The following is a 22,244-nucleotide window of genomic DNA, read 5'->3' as shown; positions in this document are numbered from 1 at the left end:
AAACACATACGCCTCTGACTTTCCATTCAAACTGCTAACAAATAGGTCTGGAGAGAAGCCAGAGAGAAATTTTTGGCTTAGCATAATCTTTTCTCCACTTTTTATTCTGTGTTAAGAATTGAGAACAGTCTGGATAATTTCAATTTGCTAGGGGACTTGCAGTGACCTGGAGTGAAATTTTGCCATGTATTTCAGTGTGACTTTGCCCATTTTTGTAAGAAGTGCTTTCCTGCGTCCATTGCTCTCAGTCTCTGATGTTGCTGTTGCCTTCTTCACCATGTCTCCCTCCCATGCTTCACCTTCCATTATGATCTGATTTCCAGCTCAGCCGTGATGGCAAGGTTCAAAGACATGTCCCTGAAGACAAATATTGCAGTTTATATGCTTACTGTGGTATATGTGCACTAAGGATGTGTGGAGATAAAGTTTCATCTCATTAAAGGATTGTCTTGGGCCTTTAGATCATTCATATTTCACTTAAATATTCCTTATTTTTAAAAACTTCTCTCTCAGAACCTTTTTCCAAAATCTGACAGCAGCACCAGATTTCTACTTTAGAATTCTTCAGGACCAGTGCCTGGCAAGGAAGCTTATTAACCTAATTTAATTTCAGGGAACCTTTCCATGGCTTCAACTGCTGGACTAAAGTATTAATTTCTAGACCAGGAGTTTGGATGTTGTTTGAATTACTATTTTCTTTGCCTTTCCTGTGCAAGGACTGTCTTATGAATCTGCTTGTAGTTAGCTGTACCTAACACTGACTTTTGTCAACTTGCTCTCTGTGCAGAAACTTCAAATTAGTTGTGAGAACTATTAAACTGCTTTCCTTTCCTTGTCATAATTGAACACTTTGAATTACCAGTTTCTGCTTTCCCATGAGAGGACAGCCCTAATGCACATTCTTCCCTCCAAGTGTACGAATATTAAATCTCTTAAGTTTCACTTTCAGCTAGTTCCTTGATGTATATAAAAAGCAGTCTGAATTGCATTTAATTGCTGGTTCTGGGATTGCAGTCTACATAGGCCAAAAGACACACCTGAGAGTGGGTAAACCCTAAATAACTCCTAAAAGCTGGGTCCCTCTTTTAGAGAAAACTGCCTGTATCTAACCAGCCTTTAGTAAGATTCTGTGTACACTGACACCTTGTGCCCTTTACCCATTTGATACTGGTTTAGGACACATGCTATTTAAGCATTGAATTAGAATTCTGTATCCCAAACTGTGTCATACCAGTTTTACTTGGTTTTCTGTACAAGTATTTATTTGTACCAGGACAGTGTATTAGGTCATTACCATTCTCCTTGTGCCAAAATTCTCTTTCTTTCCTGGCATCACATGCTCTGAGATCCACTATGATACTTTGTGCCCCTGCAGTATCATGTGCCTGCTGCAGTCCATTAACCCCTATGGATGTGACTGGAATTGGCTTGCAGAATCTTGGAATACCTAACTCCTGCAGCTTAATTTGGGCCTCTGCTTTTTCAATCAGGTTCCTGCCTTCCCCTGCACTTTCTAAACAAAGTCTGTGCTGTTTTACCTGATTCAGAAAGTCTAACCCAGGAGAAAATCCTGCTTTTTTGCTGAAGGTTTGGAAGACCTTCATCTTTCTATCTTACCCAGAGGCTCAAGTTGCCTGCTTGCTGGAAACAGCCCTTAGAAGTGACAGATAATTTGTTCTCTGTTTTGAAAAAAACAGAACTTTACCTCCACTCAGTGAATAAGTTTCTGAGCTTACTTATTTACTAAGTTGCCTTTCTTGCAAACACTTAGCAGAAATTTTCTGTTGCAAATTCCCTACAAGACTAGGACTTGTATGAGGAACCGGGGTTTGTTCCTCCCACATCTCTTTAATGACAGTTGGCAGACAGACCAGCCCACATGCAGCAACTCCATGGTAAAAATTTATTTGACCACTGTAGGACTTTGTGATCTGTAAATGAAAGATGAGGGAACCATCTGTCCCACTGTTTCGTTGTGTCTACACTGGTGTTTTTTACAGGCCCTGTTCATTCTCCCTGACTTGCCTCTCCTCTGAGAATCACAGGGAGTCATTCAGCTACCTTTATTTTTAGAAATTGATACATAGTTTTCCATAGAGACTTAGGGAGGCTTAGCAAGATCTCTCTGGGAGTTCTCACCTTACTACTGAGTTAAATAAACTGTTTTGCAGGCCCCAGAGGCACGGTGCCGCTTATGTATATTTGGATGAGGTAATCACTAGTAAGAAAATACTTCATTTACCTCTGCAGCTTGAGATTTGCAGTGATTGAATGGTGTGCAACAGGAACCAATGCATGCCAGCTGCTGGCAGCTCTGGACCTCATGGACATCCAGGACTCAGAGTTATTCTGCTGCTTGCTAGTGCATATTCAAGTGTTCACACTTCTGAAAATTTTGTTTGGTGTTGCATCCCTCCGCAGATTGATTGCTTAAAGAATTTTGTGAACTGCATTTAGAACAGCTTGCCTAAAAATCTGGGAGACTATCAGCTGTTTCTGCAGCTCTCCAGTTCTGTATAACATGCCTTTCTGAGCTGTGTGACATGCACCCTTATAGCCTCTCCTCTAGAGCCTCTGCAGAGTCTTGCAAGTTCTTCCTTTTGCTGGTATTTTGCCATGTCTAATACTGCCCATATCATGCCAACAGCAGTTTGCTATTGATTTCCTTTCTTTTCAGTGAAGGGAACTGACATGGGGGAAACCACCCCTTTTCTTCTTTCATGGTAAGCTTTCCCCTGCTAGGCAGGCTTCAGGTGCGAACAGCTGTCTCTGTTCTGATCCATTAGAAACCACTCCAAAGCCACTGACATGAGCCATCCAGCTGTGGTTATAAATAGAGTACATGGTGTCAGTATCCTGAGGTATGCAAGACTGAAACTGGAGATATTTTTCCCTCTGTGTAGATCTCAAAACTGTCCCTGTGCCTTCTCTAGTTGACATAAGCCAAAGTAGTGCCAGGAAACCATTTTCCACCATGGATTCATACCCTGTCCCTGATAAAGTTATTAATACAGATGCAGCCACTTTTCTCTGGTTTGTCACTGTTTTTTCAGGTTGTCACTTTTCTCTGATCATCACTTCTACCATGGGATTGTTTTCCTGAATATTTAAAATTGTACATGAACTTGAAGTATTTTCTATCAGTATGTAACCTGAAAATAGTTTCTTGAGCATGGCTTCACTGTGACTGTTTCTGAAGAAACATGGCTGTTTCTTCAACATCTGGGCCTCAAGTTGGAAAGCCCTTAGCTCTATAGGAAGTCTACTAAACTTGTTGAAGAAATGAAATTTGAAGCTGTGATCAAATATTGTCAGACATGCCCCATCTGTAACAATGTCCCTTCTCTTCTTTAGTTCCCTTAATTTCTTCTCAGTAATGTTGTTCCAAAATGGCTTTGTCCTGAGACAGCTTACCTTGTCTACCTGCATGACAGAGATAAGTTAGCCCAAGAGATACCTATCTTCAAAAATTTTAGGTTTTTTTCAAGCAGCTATATATCTGAAAGCTTATAGTTAGTCCAGATGGGAAATACTGCAGGAACAGTATCTTGTCATGTTGATTGAAGGTTTCGGGTCTCATACACTTCTAACACCTCTGGGCCAGCCTTCATCAGACTTTTTCATCCTGCTGTTGAAATGACAGGCATTTCAAGCAGTTGATTTTTGGATGAATAGATATCTTCAGCATATCCTTTACCATACTGTGAAGCCTGTCTTTCTTTCCAGTTTGTGTAAGTGTAGGTCTGGCCGGCCCCCCCAGTGAGAAAGGACAAACTGGAGGATACATTTATTTTGAAAGGCCGGCCTCCTTATCTCATGGGGCCGAGGGACTTTTGGAGGGAGACCAAAGAACTCCATAAAAGTTCTGGCCAGTTCTTAACACTGCTGGTAACATGTAGCTGTTGTCTCTTGCATCTGGTGTAACACACACACCTCCTTCCTCTGACTTTTTCTTGTCTGCAGTCATACCCCTCGGGCTGTGGTCAGTGAGTACCCAGCCATGCCTCCAAAACTGCATTACCTAAAGCTGGAAATGTTTAAATGTATCCTCCCTCCATCCCCGCCCCCCGGCCGCAATGACCCTCTAAGTTCCATGTAGAAGCCTAGAATTTGCCTTTAAGAAAGCCTTCCTAGTGCCTCCAGCTGGCTCTTCCTTATATCATTTTTGCCTAGACCAAAAATCAAGGAAAAAGCCCTACATCCATCTTCTCCAGCACCGCTCTCATATCACACACTACAAGACCAAGTAGCTGTTAAGAAGCAGAACTATAACTGGAAACAGAAATGGGAGGGCCTAGGAAGAAGAGTTCCACACACACTGCCAGCCCTTACATGCAGTTGTCAGTTTTGCTGCATCTTTCTGGCTGGCACTTAGCACAGCAACCACAGCAACAATTAACCCATCATCTCCTGACCAAACTTCTGTGTCTCTCAAAGTAAATTAGGTCATCTGTACTCTTGCAGATGGATGAGTAGGGTAGTTAGGTATGGGATTTGCTAGGAATATACATGCATAGCACGTTTGGGCTTTTTCCCTTTTCCTTGCTACTAGCATTTTCAGATGTCAGTGGACAATCAATCTAGCTACAAGTGGCCACCTTTCAGTCTGAGCTGACTTCCAGAAAACCAGCAGCTGAGGCACTCCAAAGAAAATCATGGACTGTCAGATCACCAGATTTCTTTGTGATTTTGTCACTCCCATCTCAAGAATACAGTGTCTGGTAAGCCATAAACTGTGGTTATTGTAGTAAAGCTCCAAGTTGCATCATTGTTGAAGATTCGTAGTTAGGGTTGCCTTTTCAGTGGAGCTTTGTAAAGCCACTGGAAAGATGAAATTTCACTAGTCTCCATTTCAATGGAGCTGGAACCATTTTGCCTCCTTCAAATTGAAGTGTCATAGTAATTCAGATTGAAGGTGATGCCTGAATAAATCAGTGACTATTTCATGTCCAAACTAAGCATGAAAACTACACACATTTTTCATCCATGTTACTTTGTCTGATCTGCTTACTTCTTTGCACATGAATAACAAATGACAGTCATCTAATGGCTTGCCTGTCTTGAGATGAAAACACAGTGAGATACATCACCAGTCCTGTCAGCAGAATCTGTAGCACTGCTTTGCATCTTGGTGGCCTCTTCAAGTAAAGGCTTGTGGCAAAGTGAAAACATCTTCAGCCTTGCAATTGTAATGCTGTGATGTCAGCACTGGTTGGCTGTGCACAGATCTGCTGTTTTAAAACGTTCAGGGATCAGGGGCAAGTCTTTACAGATGCCCTACTGCATTCTATCTTTTAATACCACTAAGTTTGTGCTGTGATATTGCCTGAAGTCTCTGGGGGACTGGAAGTTGGTTCCTCAAATTCTTTGTCTCTGGAACTTAATTTTGTCAGGAAATGCGATACTCAGAAGGCAGGGTATATGGATTGCTAAGATCTGGACAAAGTTGCGAAGATCTGAGGGACCCAGCCTCTCAAAAATCATAGAAATGCCATTTGTCTTGCCAAGTTCATGAGGTAGCGTTGTTCATCACCAATTCTCACCAAGCACAGCATTATTTTTCCTGCTATTGGTGAGTCAGCACTATCCAAGCAACATGAGTGTATCAGGTAAGGTGGTGCCAGACTTTACGGCAGCATCTTACCACAGTCAAGACTGAAGTTTATTGCACACAAGTTCTCATGCACAGATGACTTCTTAAACTTTTTAGACTGACAACAGAGCTTCACTTTTCCATTGCTCTAAATTAATTGGTTTGCTGGGTGTCATCATTTTACTGCCTAAATTTTGTAGTTGGTTTTACAGTAGCAGCAATAATGGTTTGCTTCCATCGCTTTGTGGCATATGCTTCTAAAAGGCCTTCATGCTACCAGTGGGATGGATTCTGGTTACAGCTTGTACTTGGATCATGTTTTCATTTGAATATTCAATAAAGGCAAGAGTTTGAGATACTACTACAGTAGCCTTAATTTGAGGCAGACTTCATAAGCCTGTCAGTCCTTCAGCAGATAATGAAGTTATTTACATGCTTACATTTATGAGATACCCTAAACAGACTTACAAATAGAACATAAAGTGCATGAAAAATCTCAAAATGTCACTGCAGACCAAAAAGTTGCAATATAATTGAAAATCAAAAGCTTCCCAAAATTTCAGCCCTCAAGTGAAGTAACTGCTAGTTCAGCAAACCAGTTCTTTGTGTTGGGTCCTACTGATGAGTGTTAATATTTTTAGATTTCTGGTTATCACTTTAAACAATTAGGGAGAGATTGTTAAGAGCACATATTAGAACTAGGCCTCCAAATATTAATTGATTTCATTAATTCATTCATCTACCCTAGCTGCGTACTGCTAAGTTTCCATACAAGAAAAACATTCAGATCAGGTAATTCCTTTCCAGTTTCAAAACCACACATTTGAAATGCAGACAATTTCACTAATGATGTGGGAAGACAGAAGCACTGTCTGGGAACTCTTCATCCTATTAGAGAATGCAGAAAGAGAACAGAAAGCATTCTGTATTTATTCAGAGCTAAAGTGTCAATCATCATGAAATGTGCCTTTTTTTGAACGGCCCAGAACCTACAAAAGTTCATAATTTGGGCAGTGACTAGTAAATAGAACTATATTCCTGTAATCTGGCATGACAAATTAGAATTTAAATGCACATACAGGCACAGTAAATATAAATAAGGCTAACAAGGATTGGAAGGAATAACTAAATTCTTAAGTGTCATAATAATGGCTTAAGTCTTGACAGGTTATTGCTTAGTTCCTTTTATCTTCAAGGATGCCTCAGGTAATAGGCATGTCTCACTGCAGAAGCTTCAGGGCAAGTAATGTAGTCTTGAGCGTCTCATGCCTGCCACAACAGGGTTAATACCAGTAAATAGGATTGCCTTAAAGGCTAGGGAGGAAACAGAGAAGTTTAGAATTTCAGGTGTTTCAAAAAAATGAAAGGAAACACCCAAACTCCTTACTACTACTGAAAAAGACTACAATAAAGCATGCCTGAAAATAAACATACTAACTAGTAGTGATCCATAATAATCTTACCGAAGAGCATATTTGGGATATTCACACTATCACTTTTGAGGCTTAGAATCTTCCAGTAATTGCTTGCATCCTTCCAACCACTTGTGTATGCTATCAGGGTGGCTGAAAAAGGGCTCTGACCTGAGGTACCCACCCCAATTCACAAGAAACACTGTCCTGAGCAAAACCACAGTTTGACTAACAGCAGCAGCAAGAGATTAAAAAAAAAAAAAAATCATCCTAAAATCCAAGATAGCAGATGGTAAATCTCAAATTGCAGGCTTTAAGTAACAAGTATGTGCCTTGAAAGGAAAAGAAGCTTGCACCTAAAATTATACTGTGCTGTCTGCTTTCAGAGCAAAAGGACATTTTTGGACTTTGTTATTAAGAGATCCTTTCTTTCTTTCCACTTCATCTAATGACAATTTTGTTCTTAAGATGCTATTAAAGGGCACTTTATATTTGGCAATCAGGAGAGCAGAGATGAGGCCATGGCATTATTCCTTCATTTTGCCTGAATGTTTTAACTTTTAAACTTTCTTTAGCTTTTAATAGTGCTTACAAAGTAAGGGGGGAGGGGAGAGAATACATATACTTTAATCAGGTTTGGTTTAGACCACATAGAATAACACATTAGAAAAAAAAGGCAATTACTTAAAAATAGTTGTATTTATATTTCACAATCTGCTCAAATACTGTTTGCTTGCTGGGTTTTTTCTGGTTTTTTTTTTTTTTTTATAAACTTTCTACAGGATGTTTTAAAACAAGTTCATCACATTGCTCCAACTATGTACTTATGGAATTTGAGGGAAATAGTTCTGGTTGTTTTTACAGTTTAACACATATACAGTACCAAAAGGATGGTGGTTAGTCACATGCAGTCCATATGAGATTCTAACATAACATTTAGTGAATTTTCTGATGTTGACCATCCCTTTGATGCTGAAGGTAATGCATCTGTGGAAAGCAAGGACTGTAGATTTGGGTTACTGCTCTCTGCATCTTCCAGTTTTTCAGTGTTGTCCTCCCAATTAATGTGGAATCTTGTGACTCTGGGATTAGATGCCAAAATATTCCTTTGAAGCTGGGAAAGAAGAAAATATATGGATTGTAATGTGTACATCTAAAACTGGAGTTCATATGCATATAGATTTTTTCCTTTTAGTCCCTATAGCCTTGTCTGCGTAACAATTTGCTTAAAAAGGGAATTCACATCAATGTGAATCTATAGCTACTACCTATGGATCAGAAATGTGCTTACAGTACACCACTTCTTATTTTCCCTAATATTCTCCTCAGCAAAATAGCCACTTTCTCAAGAGTGCTTTAACTGTTCTGCAAGGTCAAGGCTGTGAATGAGATCCGCAAGTAAAGTGCAAGTGTTTATTATTTTATCCAGCTTTTAGTAAAGCAAATAACTTCTATCCCCACAAGGATTTTGCAAACCACACTACTTCATCAAATTTTGCATCAACTTTATGGTATTTGCAATACCTATCAATTCCATCAACTTCTCATCTCCACTTAAAAGTACAACCTTATCCTTAAACTACCAAACTTTAGACTGATTTCACTAAGAGGATTTATCAGCTGAAGTTTTAAAATAAAAACATTTCTATTTGGAAAATACGAACACAGTGGCAGTGGACACAATTAGTCGTCTATCTTATTCTCATGGCTGACCTTCATTTTCTTTTGAGAACATGTTCATTTGTTTATGTATCCAGCAAAAAAAAAAAAAAAAAAAGCTGATTTTCTCCTTATTTTGAAAAGGGGTGAAAGATTATATTCTTACCTGGAGAATGGCAACTTAGAGCCAGTGGACACTCACTATGGTATTTCAGACTGATCACAGGAGAGGTTTGCTTTGTCAATTTTATTCCCCAAGAAAGTGTACTCTCATTATACTAACTAAAAAGACTATTTCTTTTTTAGAACCTGGTAGAGCTTATTACCCAAATTATTCATCAGTTTAATAACCTTCTACTTGTGCATTTCCATTTTTTCCCCAAGTCACATTAAGGACTCTATACAAACATATGACTGCTATGGAAGAGAACAGCAAAAGCTAAGCTAGCTTTTTATAAAAACAGAGAATGAAGATAAGTTGTTCTAGGCATTCGAAATTCAAGTGTTAAAGGGAGTCACCATTTTGGCATTAGCAACCAACATAACAAGTTATGTTTTAAATGAAAGAAATAAAGAAGGAACATATCCGAAGTTTAGGAATCCTTAAACTTTACTGTAATTTTCAGTAATTTTTTTTAGTATCTGATCACTGAAAATAAAGTTAAGCATAGAAAAACATACTATTTCATTTCATCTCTTAATTCTAGTCCTGGTTTAATTACTACCATGAAGGATATGTTTTTATAATTTTATATGTATACTTCTTTTGTCAAATTAGACATTTATCAGATAATCATCCAACCAGGCTACCCATGTTCTCTCATTTTACACCTAATTTGTTCCTCAGATTGTTTGTTAAAGTTTTGCAGAAACTGTAGCTCTGACACTAGAACAGCTGAGCAACAACTGTAGTAAATTAATATCTACAACTTAGTTCCAGGATGATGGGCTTAGAAAAAACATTATGATGGTTGATGGTCTTAGAAAAACATGTTTTTCTGAAAAACAGATCGATTTTGTAAACAGTGGTTCAGGTGGGAATAAATCCAATAGTTTATTTCACAGTCAGTGTGAAAGTACAGCCAAGTCTTCAGGATGGTGGAAATTTTTCATGGTCTCTCAGTATCACCTAAATTGATGACAACTACATGGTACTTGCAGTTTGTCCCCCGAAGTATTTTCCATTATTTGATGCGTCATTCCATACACTTAATGAAACCAGTTTGGGTTTGTTTCTTAAAAACCTTTTTCTATAAGCATACCTCTGATACATGACTAAAACAAAACATGCCTTACCTTAGAAAAATCTGGCTTTACTGGTGGATTCTCTCTCAGTTCTGTTTCAGTATATTCATTGTTTACATAGTAGCCGACTCTAATAAATTCTTGACCTCGGTAAGTGCATGTAATTAGCACAACTGTTACACCTACTGCATCTGCATCTGGAATAAGCCCTGGGTTAGGTGCATCAGCCTAAATGTGAAAGGGAAAGATAAATTAAAATTGATAGCACATGCCTACCTAGCAGGGGAAACTCAAATAATGTGTTTCAGCAGCTAAGTTAGTGACTATATTTAAAACTGTTCAAGTTAACCAGAAAATATACTGCTTTCACAACATCAACCCTAGATTTAGAACACCATCCTCTAAGGACAGAATTGGAATACAGTAAAACAGTTTGCTGACATTTCTCATGGGCAATTGGCCAGGTTTGATCCAAAACTCCTTTTAAATATATGATCAGCTGAACCATTGTTCACACAGGGGTACCAACATCATTCAAGTTCTACAGTGCCACAGTTCTCCAGGCCATTTTGGTAATCTAGTAGAGCAAGATTATTTTCTCATACACCCTCAAGGTTGAATTGGTCTGTATGTTTGCTCTTAACAAGACTATATCCTTAAAACTACAGACTGCAAATATATTTCAGCATGAAAAGGGATGGGCTATGGTAAGGTTTGAGCTGTTCCACAGACTTCTAGTAAAGGAATTAAGTACTTTCTCTGGCTTCATTCCTTATACCTATGTTCATTAAAATTTATGCAGTTAACTGCATCATCTCTCCAAGACACCTGACATTTTCTACCAGTATGCAAACCTAATTAATATGCAACTGCTACAATCTTCCTCAGTGTCCTTACTTACCATGGCTCTGCAGTTACTTATCAATAAAGTTTGCCCATAAAACGTAACTCACATCAGTCCTTTAAAATGCCTCCTAACTACCACATCTATTGATAAAATGTGATGTCTGATTCTGCTGCAGGATTTAAAGTAACAGCAATACAGTAATAGTAAAACAGCTTCCTAGTTACAATTCCACATGAAGATCTGAAGTCAACACCCATGTTATGAGAACAAGCTGGTATTACGCGTTCAGATGGTTTGCGTGTAACAAGCCTTGCCTAATGACACAGGATGAATGGAATTAATTCCTGTTGTCCCTCTCATTCCTACTTTTCTATAGTATTTATATGCTTCAGCATGGTGAAATTTGGGAGCTGCTGCTCATGCAGCATTGCTATCTACTCTTCGCTATTTCAATTCTAAGCCTTCAAACCAGTCTAGTTTTTTGTGAGAAGCTGTAGGCACTTTGCAGAAGAATTAGTGAGTCAGACCTCTCAGATAGAAATACACCCAAGGGAGGAGAAGAAACCAGGGAATCAGGTAGAACTTCTCTTCCTCCAGCCCTGAAGGAAATAGAAAATGACTGAATGGCTTTACAACTAGCATAGGCAAATGGAAAAGATGGCCAAGAAACAGAAAAAATACAGAAGCTTGAGGAAATCGCAAGAACTGCCAATACAGTTTACATCATTACTTTAACTCAGTAGTCTTGTTTTAACAGCACCCAGAACTATCTGATCACTTTAAATTCCACAGTAATGGGCAACAGAAGAACCATATTCTGTTTAGCTCCCCATTAAACTCAACTCACATTCTAATGTAGGATCATTGTCTTCCAGGTTCCCACTTTTCTGTCTTGTAATATCCTATGACAGTTCTGAACCCAAGGAAATACTCTGTTCTAATCCTACTTATCTCTCATGCATTGTTTTGTTGCATGAAAAAGACACTGAAGACTGCTTAAAACAGTTTTTTCAGATTTTCAACTTCCTGGTTTTGTCAAACTTCTTAATTACTCAGGAACCAAAGATCATACACAGATGGCAGGAAAAAAAGAAGAACTTGGTATGACCAAATGATAAATAAGCAGATTACCTGCAAACAGATATTTTGGTGGGCAGAGGCAGTAGATTAATTTTTGCATAAAAATCACTGTCTTAATATGCCATAATTATGCTATAAATTACTTAAGAATTTTATGAAATCAGCCCACATGTTGCCTTGAATTATCTTGCTTTTCCACATGATATTTATTCTCATAGCTACTGCTGCAGAGTAGGTGGCAAAGGTTATATGTGCACTTAAGGACAGTAAATTATTTATGTGCTTACATGCTCAAAAAGAAGTTTCTGTGATTTTATTACAAATACCCAAGAGAATCAAGAAGGAATCAGGTTCCACTATGTATGTCCTGGGATTTAGAAACAAATAGGCCAAGCTGTGGGCCTTTACTACTTTTAAAGGTAATGTTTTGGGGTTTTAAAACAAAAAGCTGCTTTTGTAAGTCTGAAAAGCACATAAATTGTCCAGCTTTCTGTAAGGCTGAATTCCCAACCTGTTTCACATCTTTTCTCATCTAAGGTATTTTTATCATCCTTGGTAATCTATCTGTGTGGTACTCCATTTTAGTTGCTATTTCAGCCATTTTCCTATCTAGAAAAATCTACAACAGATTATCTGAAAATTTTATACTCCTCTGCAAAGGTCCTTTCCTTATGCTATTCCCCATGAAGACAATCTCTTTCCTTTGTGTCACATGCCTCCTGCAGTTCTGTGCTTTGCCCTATTCTTGCCTTCCCTTGCTTGTTTTCTCCATATCCCAGGCTGCTTCAGCTTGGTGAATAAAATTGCTTCAGTCATCAGCAAAGGCTTCTTGCAGCACTTTGGGTTTTGGTGGTTTCCTGTGTACATATGTGCTGAGTACTACCCTCACCCTAAATCCAGAGCCTTTGAAGTGTAATATTCTCAGACCCAACCATACTTCCATAAGAAATAAAAAGTATATTTTAACAGATGGAATCTCTTACAGGACCTACTCCAATCTAAGCAAAATCACTACACATCTCCTCCTAAGTTGGCTGTAGTGTCATTTATAACCACAATACAATTGCTGAGTCCATTCTACAAAAACTGCAAGACAAGTAAATTTAGTTTGAGACCTGCCTAATCACACAGCCAAAATGTGCCTTTTTTTAGCACCTGCTTCTTGCTCCTTTCCCATCACCATCAACAAGGAATCTTCAGATCTTTGACTGAGAACAGTGCATCTTCAAATTAGAACTGTAAATGCCAGCTGATTTCCCACCATACAAACACAAGGTAGCCCCTCTGAGAGCAATAGATCACCTATTTCTGCCCAATTAATGCCATAAGCTATAACGGCTTGATAATGGAAAAACTGTTAATAAATGAAGCACTTGTTACACATCTGCTTTATTTGTAATGTGGAAAAAGTAGGCCTGGCCCCAAAACCAAACAGAAACGTTTCAACGCTGATTTGGGTGTCTGTGGTTAATAAAGGCTGCAACTTCCAGTCTAATCCTATTCCTTAAGCCTGTTCTTTAAGGAAAAAACCAAAAGGCCCAGAATAAACAAAAAACACCCCCAAAATGCCACATAAACTACCTTTCCTGGAACTTACAGGATTAATCAGGATTGCCCCACAAATGTTGGTATTATTTTAAACCAGTTAGAGCAACCATGAGAAATAAGGGAGTCAGCACTTCATCAGCACTTTGGTGTTCTTTAATGCTCATACTTCAGCATGCGTTTGCCATTAGTTAAGTGAATTTATAGTATTTGGGAAAAGAGCAGAGTTCTTATACAATAAGGCATACTCAGTTTCTATCTGATTTTTTATCCAATGGATTTTGCTGTCAGTTTACAAAAAATTTCTAGTATTTCATAGAGAAAAGGAGTTAGTTTTAATAAAAATTATAGTTTTGAATAAATACACAAACAAAAACACCCCACCACCACAAAAGAAGTTAACCCAAACAAAAGAAAGCTTCTGTAAGAATTCAGGCAAGTCCACTTCAGGTTTTCACCCCTGCTTCTCACTGAGTTAAAACAGAAACAAGTCTAGGCCAGTAAGTCATTTTAGTGTTGCTCTTTCCCTGTTTTCTTTTCCTTCATTATTCCTTATTAACTTTTGGCATTAACAGCAGTGTTTTTTAGGACTGTCACATGTTCTAGACTTTTTTGCGCAGTCTTGACCTACACACTTGTGTCCTAAATACCTCCCATTTACCACTGAATTTCTATCTTTATTTTAGAAATCACTGTATTTTGTTATGATTTAGCATGCTTAGCCAAACATTACAGTTGACCATGTGCTCTGCCAAACAGAAACAAACGTCTTGATTATTCTAGCTGAGTTTTACAATCAGTTTGTTGGTCTGATCCTCTGAAGGTGTTGTCTACATTAAGCTAGTGCTCCTGATTGAAACTGCTACCAGCAGAAGAGGTGAGCCTGATGGTGCTGGTGTAAACCAGGCACCTGGCACTGCTGATTATGAACCAGACTGGTTAAAATTATCAGTAGCTATGGGAACTGTGCTTTTATCAGTTATTATTGATACCACAAATAAAAAATATAACCAAGAAATATCAGGAGCAAGAAATACAAGCTCAAGAACAGACTTTAAAGGAAGATATATCATACCTGAGGGGCTCACTGCAATATTTTTTTACCATTATTTTTCAAGTGACTCTTAGTTTGATACAGTTATCCCTAATCAAATTAGCACAACTTTTAGAAAGGGTTAAATCAAACTTACCTGAAATACAAACATGTGTCTGCCTGCAGGAACAGGTCCAACTAAAACAGAGTCTAACACCTGATCATACTCTTCGCTTTCAGCTGAACCCACATAAATTATTTTCCATTCCAAATCTACATAAAAAAAAAGAAGAAAAAAACAAACATGATTTATCATTACAGTTAGGGGGTCTTCCACTCTTGCCCATCTTCAGTTTTGCATAGCCTAAAATTACTTATTTGGCAACAAGCCTAAAATAACAAGGACCTGTCTTCATCAGAAAAATTTACTGATGCCTGACCCTCATGAACCAGATCATCCCACTTTCTTTCTCTAGTCAGTTGTACCACAGGAATCCCTCAATTTTCACAGTGAGTTAAATTTTCAAAATTTATACACAGCAGGGCCCTTTTACTGTTGAGTATCTTCTCAAAGTCTGTCAGAATGGCTGCAGCAGAGGGATGATGCCTATAAATCATCACATCCTTGAATACTGACTAACCTCCCAAAACCAAAATTCATACACCTCACAGCTTAAATTACACAGATCATGGAAAGTAGTTAATTAAATAAGAAACCCACTGGGTAAGCTCCAGGCACGGTACCTGTATGCCCCCATTCCTTCATATGTCACTTGTGTTACCTGGGAAGTACATAAAAATGTGAAAGCATGACTAGACCTTATTCTTAAAGACAGTAATGTTTGGATCTTATCTACACCCTGAAACTGAATTATAGACAAAAAAAAGAAAATCAGTATAGTATTTTGCTTCTTAAAGGCATGCATTAAATCCCAACATTTATTAAAAATCAGTGTTTTCTAACTCAGCCTCTTCCCCACAGATGTTTCAAAGTTGAAACTGCAAATTAACCCAAATTAGCTCTTCCTGGGTCAGCTTTTCACCTTCCCTTTTTGATTCAAAAAACAGTATTATTCACACATATGAAACTAATCTTGCAAGACAGATTTTGGGGTTATTAAGAGGGGAAAAAAACCACCATCACTACAAAAAATTATAACTAACACTTCTTAATTAAGTTGTTGTTTCAGAACTGTACCCTAAAAACTTCCATGGTATATTTTTTTTTCCCCCTTGTGAACAATGCCCTGATTGCCTTTGCAAAAGCACAAACCTGTAAGCGATTACATTAACTTGATTAGTACACTTGGGAAATCCAAAGGTCTGCCTCATGGTTTCTGGATGCAGGAAAGGAATTTAAGCATAGAAAAAGAAATTAGCACTTGGAACAGAACTTGACTGCTTTAAGATTGCAACTCTCTTTCCTCTTTAGTGAATTCTTCTTGCTTATTTTGTTTACCATTAGTGCAGGTTTTTCAGGGTTAACTATCATAATAAACAAGGCTTGGGAAGGTATTTTACTCCTCTGTACAACACAGCAGTTTCCCAGGGACTGTATCAGAGGTTTTATTTACTTTTTAAGCATGAAGTACTAGCTGTTGTCAGTATTGCAGGGTACTCATCCAGGATAATTAAGGAACTTTCTTGTCTGCATCTGAGGACAAATTACTACTTACAAGAAGTGAGCACTTTTAGGCTAAACTGCTTAAGACTACCACAACATCCTGTGCCAATATTCTAGAACAGTATAAAACTTGTTCTAAACAACTCACAGTATTTAGTACTAAACCTAGCCTTTTTGAAAACAAATTTTAAAGGTTATTTAAGTATGTTGATACAGGACAAACGCTTTAAGAAAGAGGGCTGGAGTTCATGAATTCAATTTTAGGATCAGTGTTGCAGAGCACGGGCCGACAACAGCACAATAAACAGATGTATTAGCATAGGAAAGCTAAGGCAATGACTTTTTATCAAATATACAATAGCAGCGTTTAATCTTATTTTTAAGTGTGAAAGATAGCAGCAGTCATCCCTAATTTATCCTGTAGTCTTAACTTGCATGTTGGTGGGGAAAAGGAGCTGAGAATTCTGCACTGGACCATCTATAATTCTTCTCATCACGACTGTCCAGGATTAACTTTAACATAAGTCCTGAGTGCGAGGAGCCCATCACATACCACTGTGCACACCTGGAAGGAAAAGCCTAACATGTTGCACAGAGCCCCTGACAGGGGCACTGCCACCTGCCATAGCAGTTGCCACGGAGGGGGTCCGATGTTGCACCTCGGATGGGGCGGGCTGACCGGAGAGATCCAGCCAGCAACGTGGCGGGGCTTGGAGCACAGCTCCAGCTGCTGCGTCGGTCAGTTGCAAGAAGGCAGGAGACGGGCTGAGGAGGCCTAGAGGAAACTCTGGCTCAGGCGAGACTTCCTCTGAAGTTCCCGCCACGGCGGCCGTCCCTCCCTCCCCGCGCTGTCACCATCCCGCCGGCACGCACGAGTACGCTCTGCTGCAGAGGCAGGCGGGGTGAGGCGACTTAAACCGCAGCGATAGCGAGCCTGCCAGGGCACCTTAGCAAGGACAGCGCACAACTGCCCTTCTCCGCAGCCCTGCCCTCGCCCCTCCGCCCGCGGGGCTCTGGCGAGCAGGCGGCGCTGGGCTCCGCCGAGTGCCGGCCGGGCAGCTTCCTCTCCCGCTCACAGGCAGCCCGGCCGGGCGGCCTCCTCCTGCTCTCGGGGCAGCGGCCGCTCCCCGGCCCGCCGGCGGGCACGAGCGCCCCGCACTCCCTCCCTCGCCCGGAGCCGTTCGAAACTCCCGCCCGCGGGGCGACGCGCGGCCTCTCGGGGCGCGTCCCGCGGCCGCCCGGGGGGCGGCGCTGCGGAGCGCGGCCGGGGCGAGGGCGGCTCGCGGCCCGCCCGACTCGGGGGGAAGGCGGGAGCGCGGCGGCGGCCCCGGCTCACGACGGGGGTCCCTGTGGGGCGGCAAGGCCGGGGCCTTCCCCCACCCGCTGGCGGCTGTCGGTAACTTTCGAGTGACTTCCAAAAATAGTGGCAGGCGGGCGGCCCCCTCCCCCCCGGCGGGGGCTCCCGCAGCCAGCGCTCCCCTCCGAGCCGTGCCCCCGACCCCGCGCACCTACCGCGGCTGCCTGCCTGCTGCCGGCATGCGGGGCCAGCCAGTCAGCCCGCCCCTGCCTCCCACCGTGATTTTTAATTTTTTTTTTTTTTTTTTTTTTTTTTTTTTTTTTTTTTAGTATTAAAATGGAGCACGAGGCCACCGAAACGCATCCCCGCGGAGCGTTTTCCGCGCTCCGAGTACCGGCGGGGCTAAACACGCAGCATCCCGTGTGCCCGCGGGGATGCGCGGCCGCCGAGCCCGGTTCAACCCTCCTGTCTCCCGCTCGCTCCCCCCACGCACACACAAAGCTGGCAACATGGCTACCTCCACTCTAACAAGTTCCTCGCAACTTGAGGCAGCTCGCCGCCTCGCCGATGGCGGGGAGAGGCGGCGGGCCCGGCTCGGCGCCCAGAGCGGGCGGACACCGCCAACTTTCCCCGGCGCCGGGCTCGGCGGGAGCGGCACATCCCCTCGCCCGGCCGGCACATCCCCTCGGCTCGGCACGGCGATGCGGCCGAGGTGGAGAGACTGTTAAATTGTAGGCGCAGGCCTGTGCAAAGTTTAAGCCTTAAATGCCCCGAGCTCAGAGCCCGGGGTTGCAAAATCCGTATCGGGGAGAAAAATTCTACTCACCTTCAGACAGGTCCTCTATGCACTCGAATGTGATTTCGAACTGGAAAGGATTGTAGAAAGGAGAAGGATTATCCAACACCACTACATTGTTCACCTGAACCTTTGCCATATTTTGGAAAAAAACACAAACAATAGGCAGAGCGTGTTAACGCCGCGCACTAAAGTCCTCCGTGCCGGGCTCCCGCACCGCACAAGCCCCCGCGCCGCTGCCCGAGCGAGGCTGCAGGGCGGCGACTTCCACAAACTTTTTTTTTTTTTTTTTTTTTTTCGCCCCCCCTTTTATTTACACCAGGAACGCTCCACACTGTTCGCCGCTTTCCCTATTTCGCTCAACTACAGCCCATTCTGCCCCTGCTCGCCGCCAGCGCCCGCCCGGATTGGCCGCTCGCCGGGCGAGGGCCCTCCCTCCGCGGGCACGGCGGGCACCGAGCGCCGGCCAGAGCGGCCTCCGCGCGCGCCCGCCCCGCGCCGCCCCCGCCGCAGCGCCCCCGCCCGGCGCGCGCCGGCAACGGCCGCCAGCAACCGCCAACGGGCCGGGGGCGGGGCCGGGGCGGGGGCGGGGCCACGGGAGATGATCCGGGCGAGCCTAAGGGAGGCGCGGCACGTCTGCTTCTCTGATTTCCAGGAAAAGGACTGAGAGCTTATCTCTTTTCTTCTTCTTCTTCCTTTTTTTTTTTTTTTTTTTTGTCCTCCCTTTTTTCTGTGTGCATTAAAATCCAGGCAGGGGGAATATCAGGAGGAAAGATCTTATCACAAAACTAGTCAGCTCGCCATTCATGAACAAGAGGGACTCTACCTTAGTTTGAAAGCTGTTGCCTTGCAATGATTTTATTTTAAAGGAAAAAATTAAATCTTAAGATGCAACTTTATTTCAATTGCTGGCATATAGCTTATGGAACTATGTTTATCCTGCCTACCACAAAAACTTTTATTAAAATTGATAAGGTTTAGATTAATATATAGAAGACGCATCTTTTGTCAGCGTGTTGTATTTAAAGTTGTGAGCCCTATGAGCTAAAGAAGAAAGTAATTTCCTTTCCAAGTGCTCATCCTCTGCAAGTTGCAAACAATGTAAGACCACATCCAGCTTGGAAAGTGCCCTAAGCTGAAAGTTGAGGCTGGAAGAATAGTAGGGCAAAATATCATAACTAAATTAGAACCATGGGTGGAATAGGGACAAAACGTAATCTTTTGTCCATTCACTTTAGGCAAAACATTAAAGAAGCACTGTGTCTCAACAAGACAAAAAACTGCTTGCAACTAGAGCTCATTTTGAAGTTTTATTTAACCTTAGTTATAAAAAGGAAGATTCAGAAGTGTTTAAAAGAATCCTAAGTGGGTTTTTTTATATGCTAGGATTGTGCAGTATTGTATAAACAGCAACTTCAATGCTGACAGCTTGGGAAGAGTGAAAAACTACTCTTAGTCCAGCACTCATGATGAAATTGCTCCCAACACCTCCCAGAACAAGCACTTTTGCTGTCAGAATGCACAAAACTAGTCTAATCAAGTAGGAAGATGCATTAAGCTTTCAGCATTCCCTAAGAAGAATGTGAAAGAAAGCAGTGATTCACTTACAGGCTAAACCATCTTGCCTGTGGGGCTCCACCATGTGCAGAGGGGCATTTTCAGTTCGGGGCCATTTCAGCTCTTTGAGTTTTTGTTATGCTATGTTTGGAGCGTTTTATCTCCCTGTTTCTGTGCTGATTTTGCTGGGTGCTGGTGGCATCCCGGATGCCAGGAGCCCCCCAGCTCAGGGCAGTGGTGCCAGGCGGCGCCAGGCTCGTGAGCTCAAGCCTGCAGCCCATGGCAGTGCCCTCTTGGCCGCCGGTGGATATCGGTGCTGGGATGGAGCAGCTGGCTGGGGAGCCCCTGGGCACAGCAGCCTGGGCTGGGCTGGGCTGGGCCGGGGGTGCTGGGTGCCCCAGGGGCCCGGCTGTCTGCAGGGCCCCAGGGCGGCTGCTGGAGAGGCCTCCCCGGAGGGGCCGTGCAGGGAGGCAAGCATGCCTGTCAGGAAGCCATCCCCTTCCTCTCTTTGTAGAAGGCTCAGGTGCCCTGCAGCGCCACGAGACAGGACATTTTGCCTGTGCAGCAGCATTGCCAGTGAGAGGGCCCCGTGTGCAGCAGGGGAGGCCATCTTGTGTGGCGGCAGGAGCCTGCGGCAGAGGCCAGCTCATGGCTGCCATGCACAGGGGACAGCACGGAGCACGGTGACACAGCACTGCAGAGCCGGTGACATCCCTCACGGCTCGGGGGGAGAGCAGAAAGTGCTCCGGGGGGCAAGTTATGTACCCCCACCACTGAATATTCAGAAATAAATGCGCAGCCAGGCTGTCGTACTGCCTGGTGCTCTGTGTTTCTGTAATTCTGCTGTGTGATTGATTGCCCACGGTGTTCGGCACGCAGTCCAGGAAAACCAAGAAAGATTGGATAGTAGAGCAGATTCCTTATTAGAATTTGAAGTACATATTATGTCATCAGGAAGCATTCAATTCCAGTAACTTTTTGCTGGTCATTTGCAAGCAAATAGGTACTGTGGTGGGCTGCACAGTGATGAGAAGGTCTTTGCAGCCTTGAACCAAATGGTGAGGCGGGGGGATTCTTGTGCAGGTTTTGCAAAAGAATTCCAGGAGATTTTAAGCTGGTTACAGCTTGTCAGCTACTAGGATATTTTCAGCTGAACACTGGAATGGAAAAGAAGGGCTAAAGATAGAGAAGAAGCAGGGAAATAGGGAGTAGAAGGATTGGAGGGAGCTGCACATACTTGCTAATGAGTGGCAGTTTCCACAGTTGTGCAGGGGTTTTGACTGGCTATCCACACAGTGTTTTTTTATTTCTTCCTTTTTTTTTTTTTTTACTTCTTCCCCCATTTAATCCTTGGTCGTCTTTGGTTTGGTTTTTCATTTTTCTTTAATGCTTAGAGGAAACCATAAACTCATAAAGAAATGTAATGTCCTTAGTTTATGGGAAAAATTTGACACCACTTTCTGGGGCCATGAGTTGAATGACAATTGAAAGATTTTTTTTTTCCCAAACTTTGCTTTGCAGCTCCAAAATTTCTGTCCATTTTAGTAGCTGATGTGAGGAGGACCTGAATGGGTTGGTTCCATAATTTTGCAATCTTTGCCCCAACTTTCATTATGATCTGCCAGCTCTAGTCTTTGTATGCTAATCCCTTTTGTTCATTTAACAAAGTTCTAAAACAAGTCACAATCCAAGCGTAGGAAGCTTAGCAGAATCTGCTACACAGCTCCAGCCTAACCCACCACAGTACTAGTGGGATTGCTTGCTGGTAGCTGTAAAGTGAGTTAAATTATATGGTAGAAGTACATGATGGAGCTTTCCTGCTGGTTTGCCCTCTATCCATGGCTCAAGCCACTGTGCTGGGTCCCTTTCTTTCACTCAAGTTTACTCCTGCATTTTAAGGAAGAGACTGACTGAAGTATTTGATTCTTCAGGTTTGACAGTGACTGCTGTGAAGGAATTTGGGGAGTGGAATTTGGAAGCTGGAGCACTGGTGCTTGCAGATGGAGGCCTCTGTTGCATTGATGAGTTCAACAGTATCAAGGAGCATGACAGAACCAGTATCCACGAGGCAATGGAGCAACAAACCATTAGTGTTGCAAAGGCAGGGTAAGTGGCATGTTAGCACATGTGAGAAAACAACATGAGATTTTTCTCTTGTACTTACATGTTGGAGGGATGCTGATTAAACATATCTGTTTTCTTCATTGTATGCAATAGTTTTGTTGTCAACAATATTCTTAAACTAGACAAGTCAGCATTTCATACAACAGTGCACTAGGCCAGAGGCTGCAAGCAATCAGAATAAATGCATACCCTCTTCACTGCTGGGTTTTCAATCTACTGCTATAGGCCAGGGAACTTTTCTACAAAGACTTAGCATCCTTTTTCTTGCCTTTTGCAGCGAGTGGTTGTAAAAATCCTATGTGAAATGAGAAGCTTTGTGACTTTTTTTGTTGCAACTCAGAAAGTGGGGCTTCACTTTTCCAAAATCACAGAGTCATTAAGTTAGGAAAAGACCTTGAAGATCATCAAGTCCAGCCTGTGACTGATCATCAC

At 42.1% G+C, this 22,244-nt stretch overlaps 2 protein-coding genes across 2 annotated transcripts in view; one reads left to right on the top strand and one right to left on the bottom strand.

Moving 5' to 3' along the window:
- MCM9 (minichromosome maintenance 9 homologous recombination repair factor) overlaps positions 1–22,244 on the top strand; it is a gene marked incomplete at both ends in the record, with an annotated part of 46,848 nt that overhangs the window by 11,829 nt on the left and 12,775 nt on the right. Inside the window, 1 exon segment of the mRNA XM_084202161.1 lies at positions 21,620–21,794. Within this exon segment, the coding sequence (XP_084058287.1) occupies positions 21,620–21,794 (175 nt within the window).
- On the bottom strand, positions 6,355–18,525 carry ASF1A (anti-silencing function 1A histone chaperone). Its single transcript, XM_084202747.1, has 4 exons — positions 18,162–18,525; positions 14,572–14,687; positions 9,961–10,137; positions 6,355–8,119 (listed from the first exon to the last, which is right to left on the bottom strand). The coding sequence occupies exons 1-4, from the start codon at positions 18,268–18,270 to the stop codon at positions 7,907–7,909; spliced, it is 615 nt and encodes a 204-aa protein (XP_084058873.1). The 5' UTR covers positions 18,271–18,525; the 3' UTR covers positions 6,355–7,906.

This window comes from Fringilla coelebs (assembly GCF_963513975.1).
Source record: "Fringilla coelebs genome assembly, chromosome: 3".
NCBI classification, from domain to species: Eukaryota; Metazoa; Chordata; class Aves; order Passeriformes; family Fringillidae; genus Fringilla; species Fringilla coelebs.
Note: the sequence above shows the minus strand (reverse complement) of the source record. Positions and strands in the feature narration are given on the sequence as shown.